Raw genomic sequence first — 12,875 nt, 5'->3', positions numbered from 1 at the left:
ATCTAAACAAAAACCTTCTTAAAAGTCTAACAAGGTCTTTTAAAAAAATCGTCAGACTTTTCCAAATTTAAACTTTAAGTTAAAACGTTACAAAATGGAATCTTCGTTAAAAATTGTTTAAAACGCAAATCTTACCCACACAACAGGTTTCCAAGCGTCGGTTTTTCATCCATCCAATAAGCGATTCGAATCACAAGATAATCCGCATTTAATACAGAGAAAAACTTAAAGGAGAAAAACAATAATGACAAATAATAAACCAACAAAAAAATGAACGAAAAAGCAGAAAATCACAAAAACACAAAATAATGAGAAAAATCATGCGGAAAATTAGTAGAGATTAGGCATGCTCTCTCTCTCTCTCTTTGCCTTTCCTTTCCTTGTCAAAGTCGATGCGAAGAAATTTTCATTGTACTTCATGATTTTCTCTAATCAATTGTACCTTGTTTAATCAATCGAAATTCTAATTACGACACAAATTTTCTTCACTTAATGCTAAAAGCGAAAAATTGAATTGAATTGGTGGTTTTAATTACGTGACCAGGCACGAAAAAACAGCAAATATTTGATGGACACACGCAAAAATGTGACTGACAAAAAATAATTGCTCCGTGAAAAGCAAATAAGAAATGGGCAAACACGAACGAAATAAAAAGATAAAATATTCATAAAAACGGAACCATTTACGTGATTTACATCAAATGTCCGGAGAAAAGGAAACGAAGGCGATGAAAGAGAAGAAAATGAAGAAAAATAAATGAAAAAAAAAGTTGAAATACAATTAAGGCTGATTTCTGTTTGTTTGTTATTCTTAATTGTTATTACGAGAGTAAAGCAAAATAACGTCATGACGCCGAAAAAAACAATTATTTTTAACGAAGCAAAAAAGTTGAAAACTATCAAAATTAAACAAAAACAATCCAAAGAAAAACTGTAAATATTTAAACAGTTTCACTGGAAGAAGAAGAAGAAGAAAAATATTTTGACATTAATTAGTAATTTTCATAAATCTACCTGGCGTCTCCTTTTTTCCCCCCTCTCTCTTAATGTTCTCGTAATAAATGATGATTATGTTTGTCTTATCCGTCCCAACTTTTGCTCATTTACGAAGATTTGAGGCAAAAACATCTGCTGCGATATTTGTTTTAACGTCCTTCCGTTCGAAAAAGTAGAAAAAATGAGAAGAATTAACGAATTTTTCCATTTATGAGGAAGCCATGATTACTTTTCCACGTGTCGTTTCTTTAATTTTTTAACGAATAAATCGAAGGAGACCTCAATTCAATGTTTCCACGCCACTATGCAAGGAGAAAAGAGGCAAAAATGTGGATAAACAAGGAAATTGAGTTTTAAATTATGCATCTTTTCATGAATAATTCAATTCAATTATCGTCCTGGATTAGTATATTGGTTTGTTCCTCTCCTTTGTTGTGGGTTCCATGTAAATTTTTTGACCTAATTCATTGCTTTGTTTAGTTCTTGCGATAATGAGCATGAAAATCAATTTGAATCGTTTCGACATGACGAGATGCATTAATTTTTTTCTCATTTGGTTCATTAGTCATGTTTTGCAAGTCGCTATTTTTTGTCGTGCTTTTCATCAGAACATCTAAAAGCGAAGAAACTTTGCAGCCACTAATTCATAATGGAATACCTGCGCAAGAAGGATCATTTCCTTATCAAGTTTCAATTAGATATAAAATTTCGGATTGGCATTTGTGCGGAGGCGCGATAATCGCGGAACAATGGATTGCAACTGCCAAGCACTGTATCGAAGAAAGTCAACCAGGTGATTTACAAATTTATGTTGGAAGTATTTATAAAGATCATGGAGGTGTTTATTACGATATTGAACGACTAATTCCGTATCCAGGAGATTATTGGATATTGGAGCAGGACTTTGGATTGATTCAAGTTAACGAAAAGATTCGCTTTAATGACTTTACGCAACCCATTAGTATAGCAGCCGAGTATTGGGATTTCCAACCTGACGATAGGGTCAATGTTAGTGGATGGTAAGAGCTACCTTACGAATTGAAAAGGGGTTAAAAAATCCTTAAATCCCTCATTTTGGTAAAGAAGTTAATCTAATAACTTTTAAGGGAATAATTTAAACTCTTAAGATGTTAAAATAACTCTTAAAAGTTTAAATTGTTCCCTTAAATACTCAAGTGAATAGATTAACTCCTTTTAAGGATTTTTTCACCCCTTTTGAATCCGAAGAGTAATCGATTTATAAATTTACAGGGGCGTCAATGAAAAACAAGAAAGTCCCAATCAATTGCATTATACTGAAACATTTCTCGATTATTCCATCATCTGTTTGATTATCTTTCCACTTTATGCTAACGATGCCATTGTCTGTACACAAAAATTTCAACCGGGAAATGCCTGCTATGGTGACTCGGGAGGCCCGTTAGTTCGAAAGGGGAAACTCGTAGGTGTTGTAAGCGGCGGATGGAAATGTAGCACCGGATACCATTCCGTATACTCTAAAGTTCATTACTATCAAAACTGGATAAATTCACAAATGCAGCGTTTCTCGAAGCCTTAGAGAGAGCAAAACATGAATTATATTTCAATTAAACTGCTACCAAAATCGTGCTCCAAAATCCCCTTGTAATACACGTCTAATCGCATTATATGACTTTAACCTTTTTTTCTGTTATCTCTTCTCTCGCTTTTCTCTCAAATGATGTGCTTATGTTGATTTGAACAAATCCAAATTTATTTGTTATTTCCCCTTTTTTATCGTACATATGTCTCCCCATAACATTAGTTTTCCTTATTTGACATTTGACAAATATCAAGCGGCACAAATTTCGTGTGAGTGATGGCAAGATTGATGATGAAAGATTCGCATGAATTTGTAAATAAAATGAATGTTACTAAAGCATCGATTGAGCGAACTCGTCGTCGTAGTCGACGGAAATGACAAAATAATTTATTAGCAAACGACATATTTTTCCTGCCAATAGTCACCCATATTTTTTGATAAGTCAATTTGGTAGGATGAAACAAAAAATCAGATAAAAATGTTTATTGGCTGGTAGTTGCCAATTCGACAGTGGCGTATCATGGACCCCCATTTTTACTTTTGATGGTTTAATTTAAAATGCAATTTTTTTTTAAATTTTTTGTTTAAGGTTCAGAAAAAATTTCTTCTAAGTTTATTTATTTGAGTTTTGTTTTTGGTTTTTAAGATTACATACTTCGCCTTTAAAAAGTTTAAATTTTTATTCCTTTTGTTTTCTTTTTATGTCGTTTTAAAATTTCTTTCATCTTATATTTATTAATACGGATATCATTTTATTCCATGTTTCATTTCTTATATGTTTCGTTGTTAATTTATTTATTTATTGCAACAACAATAATTTAATTTTTAATAAAAAAAATTTTTTTAATAAAAAATAATTTTTAGAGAATCCATTTGAGAATCCGCCGGCATAAAAAACCCCATCTTTTCAAAAAACATTTATTCATAGTGTTTCGTCATCCTTCTCAGAGTAAAGGTCCTGCATCCTTCTTGTGACGGCCACCGGAAACATAAATACACAAAAATTAACAAAGAGCAACATCAGGGAACGACGAATGTCGTTTGATGAGGTGACCATACAACTGAGCAGTACTCCAGCTTTGATCTCACAAACGCGTAGTATATGGACCTGAAGACGTAGGGGTCCTTAAAGTTCTTCAATTGGCGAGAAGCAAAACCAATCATTGAGCACGCCTTTGATCTTATCAACTGAATGTGTGAGGAAAACGAGAGATCGTCGGTAAAGAGTACTCCAAGGTCCAAAATCTTGCTCACTCGTTCCACTGAGTGACCGTTCAGGGTGTATTAATATGAGAATATGATATGATAAGTTGAATGGTTTAAGTTATTCTTCTGCCGATCCTCACAATGTAACAATTTCTTCATTAAATACTTTGAGAAGCCTTCGAACACCTTCATACATTTAGTGTAGGATGTAAGTTCTGTTCATGGTTTAAGTTTAAAACATTTGAAAGAATTTGCTTTTCGTTTCTAGAGATGAGAAAAATTTGTTAAATTTTTTTTTTCCATTTTGGTATATGATGATTTAGTTTTTCGCTTTGAAGCTGGGTTATCAAAGTCTTTGGCTGTTCCTCACAAATATTCCAATGTATGGTTGAAATTCGACAAACTTGATAGATTTTGAATTCAGCTCCTTCAGATTTGATAAAATTATGATGAGTTTACCTCTGAATCTGGGTTACCTGAAAAAATAAATAAATAAACAATTTCTTGAAAAATTACCTCTAAATTTTGTAAGCCCCTCTTCATTAAAATATTTCCTCCGCCACTGCTTCTCTCTCTCTCTCTTTTTCTCTCAACAAAAAATTTATTCGACTGTTATTACGTAATTTTGTTTCCTCATGTGTGTGCTTTTTGCACTTGATTTCCTTGTCAGGCGTCCTCGTCATTGAAAGTAACTACATCAAATAAACATAAAAAAATTACATGACTCGCAGACAAAGTTCGTGCCATTTGCTTTCATCGTATCGTCGATCCCACATCTGAACAAGACAAAAAGTTTTCTCTTTGGCAATATTTTTATTTATTTTTCATCTCCACACATTACGTTGATTGATTCGTGGAAAAGGGTAACTTATGGACTTTAATAGTTCCATTCAATTACTTTATTTATGTTTCGTCGTGTTTGTGTTTATTTGGCTGTTTGATATCAAACAGGAACAAGCAAGATGAAGAAGGAGCAAACACAATTAACACCCAACCTCCTAATAAAAGGAATACCAAATTCTTGATTCAATTTGTTCTCTTCTTGCTTTGTCTTCGTCTTTGCCATATTATGCCAGTAATCTGTTACAAAGTCATGTTCCCATAAGCAGACGATCAAGCTGTAAGAATGAAATGATGATGTTGCTAACTCAATAAAGCCTGTAATTTATTTATTTTGTATAACTTTCACTTATTCTTGTACTTTTTTTTTGTTCCTCTTGTGTTAACGAAAGCAATCATGAAAATTTTGTAAAATATCATGTTTTTTTTGTGAAAGGTTAAGGTCGTTAAAAAAGTGATAACTCATCTGATTTTTGTTTGTCACTCGCGATAAATTTTAAATTTACACTCCAATTATTCACTTAACTGTCTAACCATAAATTTTCCGCACAAACAAAATTTCATCACATTTTTCCACGAATAAAAACAATTTATTTAAAAAAATATTTGCAAAATGTAAAAAAAGGCATTAAATACTAATTTTTTTTTTTCTATTTTTTGTTATCTATAGACTTTGACCGCTATTATAAATCACTTCGGCCTCGTTTGAAACAAAAGGATGAACAGTGCAATAATACTGGCTCCAATTATTTCATGCCGCAACAACAACAACATGCCGATGACGAACTGATTGTAAACTGTCGAAACATTTGGTTTCGCGAATTTTGGAGTCAGCACAACAAATGTGATTTTGATAAAACCGCAAACGGTGCCACAGTAAATGCAAAAACGTCGACTCACTGCGATGGAACGGAACAAATACAATTTGAGCAGGAAGGATTGGTGCCATTTGTGGGTAAGTTGAAAAAATATTTTATTATCGTAAATTTTATCTTCTGGAATGTTGATTTTTTTTTTGAATGATGATGAAAAGATGGAAATGAAGAATATTTTTGTTCAAGATGATTTTTATAGCAAAAATGTTTTTCTTCAAGTTTTTACTTTTTTAACACCCGTAGGCAGTAAAAGTTGAAAAATTTTCGTAGATCATTCTTTCAAATTCATTCTTTTTTTGTAATTATCTGGATTGCTAAAAATAATTGTGGGAAGGCATTTTCGCTAAAAATAAGTTGGAGAGAATGATTTCGTTTTCGATAACGAGCTGAAAATCAATTAGAATCGCAACGAATTGATAATTTAAATTTTTCATTAACGAACCAGTTCAGTCATGTTTTGTAAGTCGATATTTCTCGTCGTGTTTTTGATCAAAGCCTCACTCAGCCAAAATTCTTTACAACCATTGATTTATGATGGTTTACCAGCGGAAGAAGGATCATTTCCTTACCAAGTTTCAATTAGATATAAAAGTTCAAATTGGCATTTGTGTGGAGGCGCAATAATCGCAGAGCAATGGATTGCAACTGCCAAGCACTGTATCGTAGAAAGTCAACCAGAAGATTTACGAATTTATGCAGGGAGTATTTATTTGGATCATGGAGGCGTTTATTACGATATTAAACGACTAATTCCGTATCCAGGAGATTATTGGATATTTGAGCAGGACTTTGGATTGATTCAAGTTAACGAAAACATTCGTTTTGATGAGTTTACGAAACCCATAAGTATCGCAATCCAGTATTGGGATTTTCTACCTGGCGATGTAGTAAATGCTAGTGGATGGTAAAAGCTACTTTACGGATTGAAAAGGGGTTAAAAAAATCCTTAAATCCCTCATTTTGGTAAAGAAGCTAATCTAATAACTTTTAAGGGAATAATTTAAACTCTTAAGATGTTAAAATAACTCTTAAAAGTTTTAATTGATCCCTTAAATACTCAAGATTAACTCTTTTTAATGATATTTTCACTCCTTTTGAATCCGTAAAGTAATTGATTTCCATATTTAGGTCTTTTGACTACAAATCTATGAACTTTGCAGGGGTGTCAATGAAAAGCAAGAAGGACCCAATCAGTTGCATTATATCGAAACAATTTTGGATTTCTCTTTCATGTGTTTAATTATGTTCCCAACCTATGTTACTGATTCAATAGTTTGTACACAAAAAAGTGAACCTGGAATTCCTTGCTTTGGGGATTCTGGTGGTCCATTAGTTCACAATGGGAAACTTGTAGGGGTAACCAGTGCTGTTAGAGGATGTAGCACTGGTAAATATGCAGCGTTCAATAAACTGTGTTACTATAGATACTGGATTGAGTCGAACATAAAGAGATATACTTTTTAAAGTGAGCTTCGTTAATACTCTTAATACTTTCTGAACAGTAGTTTCCCTATCGGCAAAGCCAGCTAAAGATCAAAGAATCAAATCATAAAAAAAACTTTTCTGACTCCAATTGTGCTTAAAATTTATGGATCGGTTCAGTTGATGCTTTATTTGAAAATCGTAGCTCAATACTTAATTTCTCAACAAGCATTTTCATCGAAAAAAATGTAAAATGAGATTTTTTCATGGTTTTGGGTTATAGGTCTGGACAAAACAAAATGGGGGATGATATGGATGACACACTGGATCCAAGATGGCCTGATAACAAAAATTAATGTTTTAATTGATGATTCTCAAAGTCACAAATGATTCTCTTTCTTAAATTTTATCTTAATTTATAAAAAAATAAAATTAAGTCAAGTACTCAAATTAATTTTAGTTCCCAATCCTCACCTAGAAGAATAAAATTACATGTTTTTTCGTTCGCTTATTCTTTCAGAGTGAGGTTTTTCTTAATTTTTGTGGCGTTTAGCGTAAAAATCTAAATCAAATTATTCATAGGGCAATTTTTAAAAAAAATCATCAGGTAATATTGTTCAAGGTCTAAACTATAGTAATCGAAAAAACCTAAATTCAAAATTCTTTTTCATTTTTTAGGCACTTTTAGTTGAGTTGGGTGTGCCAATTAGGTACTTGACAACTCCCAAATCCACTAAAAAATGTCTAAAATCTCAAAAACTCTTTTCAGAATTTTATACTTAAGTTTTTTCGATAATTTTAGGCCTAACTAACACAAAACCATCGAAAAATCTCATGCAATATATTTTTTTTCGATGAAATGATGAAACCGGGTGATGTGTTAGAGTTGACTCTTTCCAAAGTTACATTTACGCTGAAAAAAATAATGTTACTCAAGATAACTTTTGACTTTTCATCTTTCGCGATCGAATGAAATTTAATTTCCGCATTTCTAAACTGAGAAAAAAGGTTATCTAAAAATTGATTTTTAATGTCACTTTTTTTTTATAAACTTACCCTACGAAAAGCCTCAATTCTCTCAATTTTTTTCTTAATGAAATTGTTAATGGTCCAAAATGTCTTTTTTTTTTGCCTTTTCATCGTTCTCCAACAATTCCATATTTTTCCTCAATTCTTTTTATTATTTTATCGCATTGTTTGTTTTCATTGTGTCTGCTCCCTTCTCTCCCTGCTCACTTACAATGATTGCAAAAAAAAAATCACTTGGAATGGTTTTCACTGTTTGTTTATTGATTCATATCGATCACCATAAAGAAAACATTTTGCTAACCAAAATGTGCCATTGAAGTGCCCATAAATTTTTGCTTTTTTCTTCATCCTTTCTCCTTTTGTACAAGTAAATCGGGTGCTTTTTATGATTTGATGGGAAATTTATGTTGTAACTCTGTCGTGCATACACAAAAAGTGTCGCAAAGTTCCGTTCTAGCGACCCACATCAACGCCCCGCAATAATTGTCGGAATTTGTCATATTCGGGTTGTCATCGTGAAAAAAATTAATTTTCAAAGTCATTTATCTATTACTTGATGACGCGCCGACTATAACGTCAAATATTAATTGAATATTGCGAGGACACCGATAAAATACGCAGAAAATGACGACAATATCGTCTGCTTTCGGGTGAAGAGCTTTCGCAATAAATTATTCTTTGGTCTGCAAATATTTTCTCCCGCGGAACGGCATGAGGCGGAGGGAAGGAACGTTCTGAGTAATATTTTATTATTATTATTTTTTGTAAGGAGGTATCAAGAAACAAGATAAATGACAGTTGAATGGTGTTTACATGGCGCGTCATTAAGCGAGAGACGACGACGACGACGTGCTAACTGGTGTTAAATAAAAGGCAAGTTTTAATGGTTATCAATTTGCCGTACAAGCGGAAAAGTTAAAGATAACCACAAAACTTTCTCATTAGATGACTTTTTACTGTTCAGCGATTGCCTTTAAAGCGAGACAATTGGAAATTGCCATCTCCGTTACACTTTTGAAGCGTTCCAGTGTTAGGTTATGAATGCCACCGGCGTTGAATTGCGCATTTATTGCCAACTGTTGTTTGGCCAAGTTGATTTTTTTGCGTTGGCAGGGGGACATTTTGTACCATTGGAGGTTGTAAAGTGCTTTGTCGATGGCATCAATCTGTCGATAATGAGAAAAAAAATTTTCAATTTGAAGATTTTTTGTTATTTCACATTTTTCTTATATTCTGAGTTTTTCAAGAAAAATTTCTTCTGCTTTTTTCTGATAACTCAAATTTTTTTATTCATAATTTTTTTTTAATTTTAAGTTTTCACTTAATTTTAACCTTTTTTTTAATATTTGAATTATAAATTTTTCAAATTTTTTACAAATAATTTTTGATTTTTTCTAAATTTTGTTTATTCAAGATTTTTTTTTAATTTTTCGAGTTCAAATTATATTTTTAAAAATAAAATTTTTAAATTTGTTTAAATATTTTTTTTAAAATTTTGTACCGATAATTAGGAATTAAGTTAAATTAATTAATTTTTATTTTTTTCTGAATTAATTTATTAATTAATTTAAAAAAATAAAATTAAAAATAATTAATAAATTCATTATTAAAATTAAAAACTAAATTAAAAAATAAATATTAAATTAAATTAAATAAAAAATAAATAATTAAAATTAATTTAATGAAATTTTATCAATTTAATTTGATTTTTAAAATTAAGGGATTAAAATTACAAAAAAATTACTTTTTTTAGTTTTTTTAAAAAAAATAATTTTTTGTAGGTACTAGTTCCTTATAGATTTCAGAATTTTAAAAAGTTTTTTCTAAATTTTTCTTTGGTATAGAAAAAAATTTATAAAAAAATTCAAAATAATTACTCACTCTATCCGATAAACAATCATTCACGTAACAGATGACGAGAAAGAAAATATTTGCAGGAAAAACAGCAGCAGCTAAAAAATAATGTTCTCGCTCGAGCAAAATAATTATGCCACTGATAAAGGTCGTCCCAAGTGAACAAAGCTCCCAAATGAGAAACGTACCGCTTGACATTTCAGAAAACGTCGAATGAGTCCTAAAAAGCAAAAAAAAACTCAAAATTCCAAAGAACTTGAAAAGCACTTACTTGTAAAAATCTGCCAATAAATCAACGATATTTGCGATAAAAGAGTCAAAATCCTTCTTTGGCTCATTTATTGAAAGTTCTTCTCTAATTTCTTGCAAAATTTCTGTCATTTCCACATTTTCTGTGATTTTGCGGTCATTTACTTCAAATTTCTCGACAATTTCGCGAACGATATCCAAATAAGCCGCCATATAAAGGAAAATCGTCACATAAATCGACATCACAAGTCCTCCGAGAGTCGTTCCCACATAATTACCGCAAAATTGTAACATGGTATTAGCGACGCACGTCAGCCACGAATTCTCATTCCCCAGCGGCAGCTTGAACGGTAACGGAGCTTGGTACTTTTCGAGCTTAAATCTCTGCGGTAGCACTAAATGACCGCAAATTGCCCACACAACGGTCAAAATGAACGCATCGACATTCAATAACGGCGTCAAAAATCTCGTTATCATCATCGACCATTTATTTGCCTTGGCGATAGTTGGTTCGGCGATTAGCCAATTTTCGCCAAATGTTGATTTTTCGTGCGTTTTGCGACACCATTCGATGACGGCGACGAATTTCCTGCGTTCCCAGATGAGTTTGAGGGGACCGAAAGTGACTGTGAGGTAAATCATCAAGCCAGCTGCCGTGAAAATTGTCACCACAAAATCATCTTTTACCGTCACGAGCGTGTAAAGCATGGAAAGAACGAATGACGTGAGTACCGAAATGCAGAAAATCCGAAAAATTTGATGCCAATAAGACACAAAAAGAGTCTTGTTGAAGGAATAAATCCCGGCGGCGTTACAAATTTGCACGAAAACCTTCCACAAATCGTCAAAGTTGTTCATTTTTGCGTGTGGCAAGTTCGAAATATGGAACACGAATGACGAAGAGACGATTTAGACGTGTCCTTAATATGTAGGAGCAAGGAGACAATTTACGAACTGCAAAGGTGTGACAGTCATTAAATGATTAAAGATTAACAAGGAAATGTGTCACAGCTGTAATTTTCAACTTTGAATTATTCATTCGTGTCGTGTGTGTGAAAAATTTTCTGCTTGCATAATTTCTCATCTAAATGCATTGTTTCTGCGGTGGTGTAATATTTCAAAGAGAACGAAAGAAAAAACGGACTAAAGCCATTCATGCATGGAAAAAATAATGGTGCACTAAAAAGGAAGATTGCTTTCTTTCATTTTTTTCTTGCTCTTTTTACTCTTGCTTGCCAAACCGAGAGAAAAAGAAAACTATTTTTTAATAAGATGACTAAAGAAAGTTCTCTGTCCTTTATCCCTGTGGTTTTTTCGCACTTTATCATGTAACAATAGCAAAAAGTTTAACATTTTTTTTATTTAAGAATTCAACTTTAGCGTATTTTGAGAAAAAGTAAAAAAAAGTTCAAGCTTTCAATTATTATTTTTTTTATTTTGTTTTGCTTTTGAATAAGTTTCTATAAATTTCATTTTAAAGATTTAAAAAGATCAAAAATTCCATCATTGACCACCAGAGGTCTCTTTTGTCCAATACAAATTTTAAATCGCTTTAATTCAAGTTCTTTTTTGTAAAAATCTCTTAAGTTTTTGGTAAAATATTTAAATTACTTGGTCAACAGATTTTACACAGGAAAAATTAGAAAAAAGTATAAGAAAAGAAGAGAAAATTGAAAATAAGTTATGTAAGCTTCATTGCATACCGAAAGAGAATAAAAATTATTTTTTATTTTATAATATTAATTGCATACTTTGGAGTGTTGATTTTTTTTTAAATTAGAATTTTCTTTTTAAATGAAAATGACATTTTTTTTATTTTTAACATTCGAAGCAAGTTGAAAAAAAAAACTATAAAAAGGTAAAAATAAATTAAAAAATTTTTTAAATTTAATTTGACGGGAATTAATTTTTTTTAAATTAAATCTTTAAATTCAAACTATTTTCAACAAGAAATATCCGCTTAAATTTTTAAATTTTTCCAAGTAGCATTTAAAGAATTTTAATAATGTTAAAAAGTCACAATTTAAGCGAGAGTTCTTCACTTTGAGAGAAACTACAGACAAATCAAGACGTATTTTTTTCTATTTCTCAATAATAGGTGAGGATTAAATAATAATTATTTATTTTAAGAACATAATTAAATATTAAGATTTAAAAATTAAGGTACATAAAAAGACAAGAAAATCTGTGACTTCAACATTAAATTCTAAAATTTCATCTACGTTTAATTCAGGTTCCATTTTTTTTTTTTTGTCATCCCCCATCTTAATCATATTTTTTGAAATTATTAAAAATAAAATATTAAAATTCTTTAAAAAAAATTTTTTTTAAATATTCTTAAATTATTTATTAATTTTTTTAAAATAATTTGAAAAATTCAAAAAACAGACAGACAAAATATCTTCCTCAAAATTAATTTCTCTTATAAAATATCAAAATTGTAATATAGAAAGCATTTTTAACAATTCAGTGATTTTCTATTATTTGTCTGCAGTTTTCTTTTGTCTCTTCGTTCATGAAAAAACTTGCTAAATAGTCGATAAATTTGTAAAACGTTCATCCTTACCTGCATCCACTGTCTGAGTGTTTTCGATTAAATTTGTCTTGGATTGCATTCCGATGTCATCGTCGGTGTGTTGAAATTTTAAATCGTTTTTTTTACTGTTTGAATTTCCCACAAAAGTTTTTTTTTCTTTTCAATTTTTTTTCGTCTTCCTAAACTTTTCGAATGTCACATTAAATATAAAATGTAAGAAAAAAAGTTTAGTTGAAGTTAATTTCTGTTTTATTTGTGCATCGTAACTTTTTTTACCTCTCTATTTTTTTTTTTGGAAATTTTATTT

General features: G+C 31.0%; 3 protein-coding genes across 3 annotated transcripts in view; 2 read left to right on the top strand and 1 right to left on the bottom strand.

The window, feature by feature from the left end:
- LOC134833130 (prolyl 3-hydroxylase 1-like) overlaps window positions 1-12,875 on the bottom strand; it is a 145,453-nt gene that overhangs the window by 85,895 nt on the left and 46,683 nt on the right. The window lies entirely within an intron of this gene.
- LOC134834868 (metabotropic glutamate receptor 8-like) overlaps window positions 1-12,875 on the top strand; it is a 90,639-nt gene that overhangs the window by 52,379 nt on the left and 25,385 nt on the right. The window contains exon 6 of the mRNA XM_063849666.1: window positions 5,274-5,558. Within this exon, the coding sequence (XP_063705736.1) occupies window positions 5,274-5,558 (285 nt within the window). The remainder of the gene's footprint in view (window positions 1-5,273; window positions 5,559-12,875) is intronic.
- Window positions 1,564-2,554, top strand: LOC134833394 (chymotrypsin-1-like). The gene is made up of 2 exons (XM_063847703.1): window positions 1,564-2,015; window positions 2,248-2,554. Exons 1-2 carry the CDS (start codon window positions 1,564-1,566, stop codon window positions 2,552-2,554), a joined length of 759 nt encoding a protein of 252 aa, XP_063703773.1.

This window comes from Culicoides brevitarsis, chromosome 3 (genome assembly GCF_036172545.1).
Source record: "Culicoides brevitarsis isolate CSIRO-B50_1 chromosome 3, AGI_CSIRO_Cbre_v1, whole genome shotgun sequence".
In the NCBI taxonomy this organism is placed as follows: Eukaryota; Metazoa; Arthropoda; class Insecta; order Diptera; family Ceratopogonidae; genus Culicoides; species Culicoides brevitarsis.
This window is presented reverse-complemented; position numbering and strand designations above follow the sequence as displayed.

Excerpts from the sequence above, each read along its gene's own strand:
- LOC134833394 (XM_063847703.1), top strand. The coding sequence starts at position 1,564 with ATGTTTTGCAAGTCGCTATTTTTTGTCGTGCTTTTCATCAGAACATCT. Across the intron at positions 2,016-2,247 it reads AGGGTCAATGTTAGTGGATG|GGGCGTCAATGAAAAACAAG; the intron begins GTAAGAGCTACC and ends ATAAATTTACAG.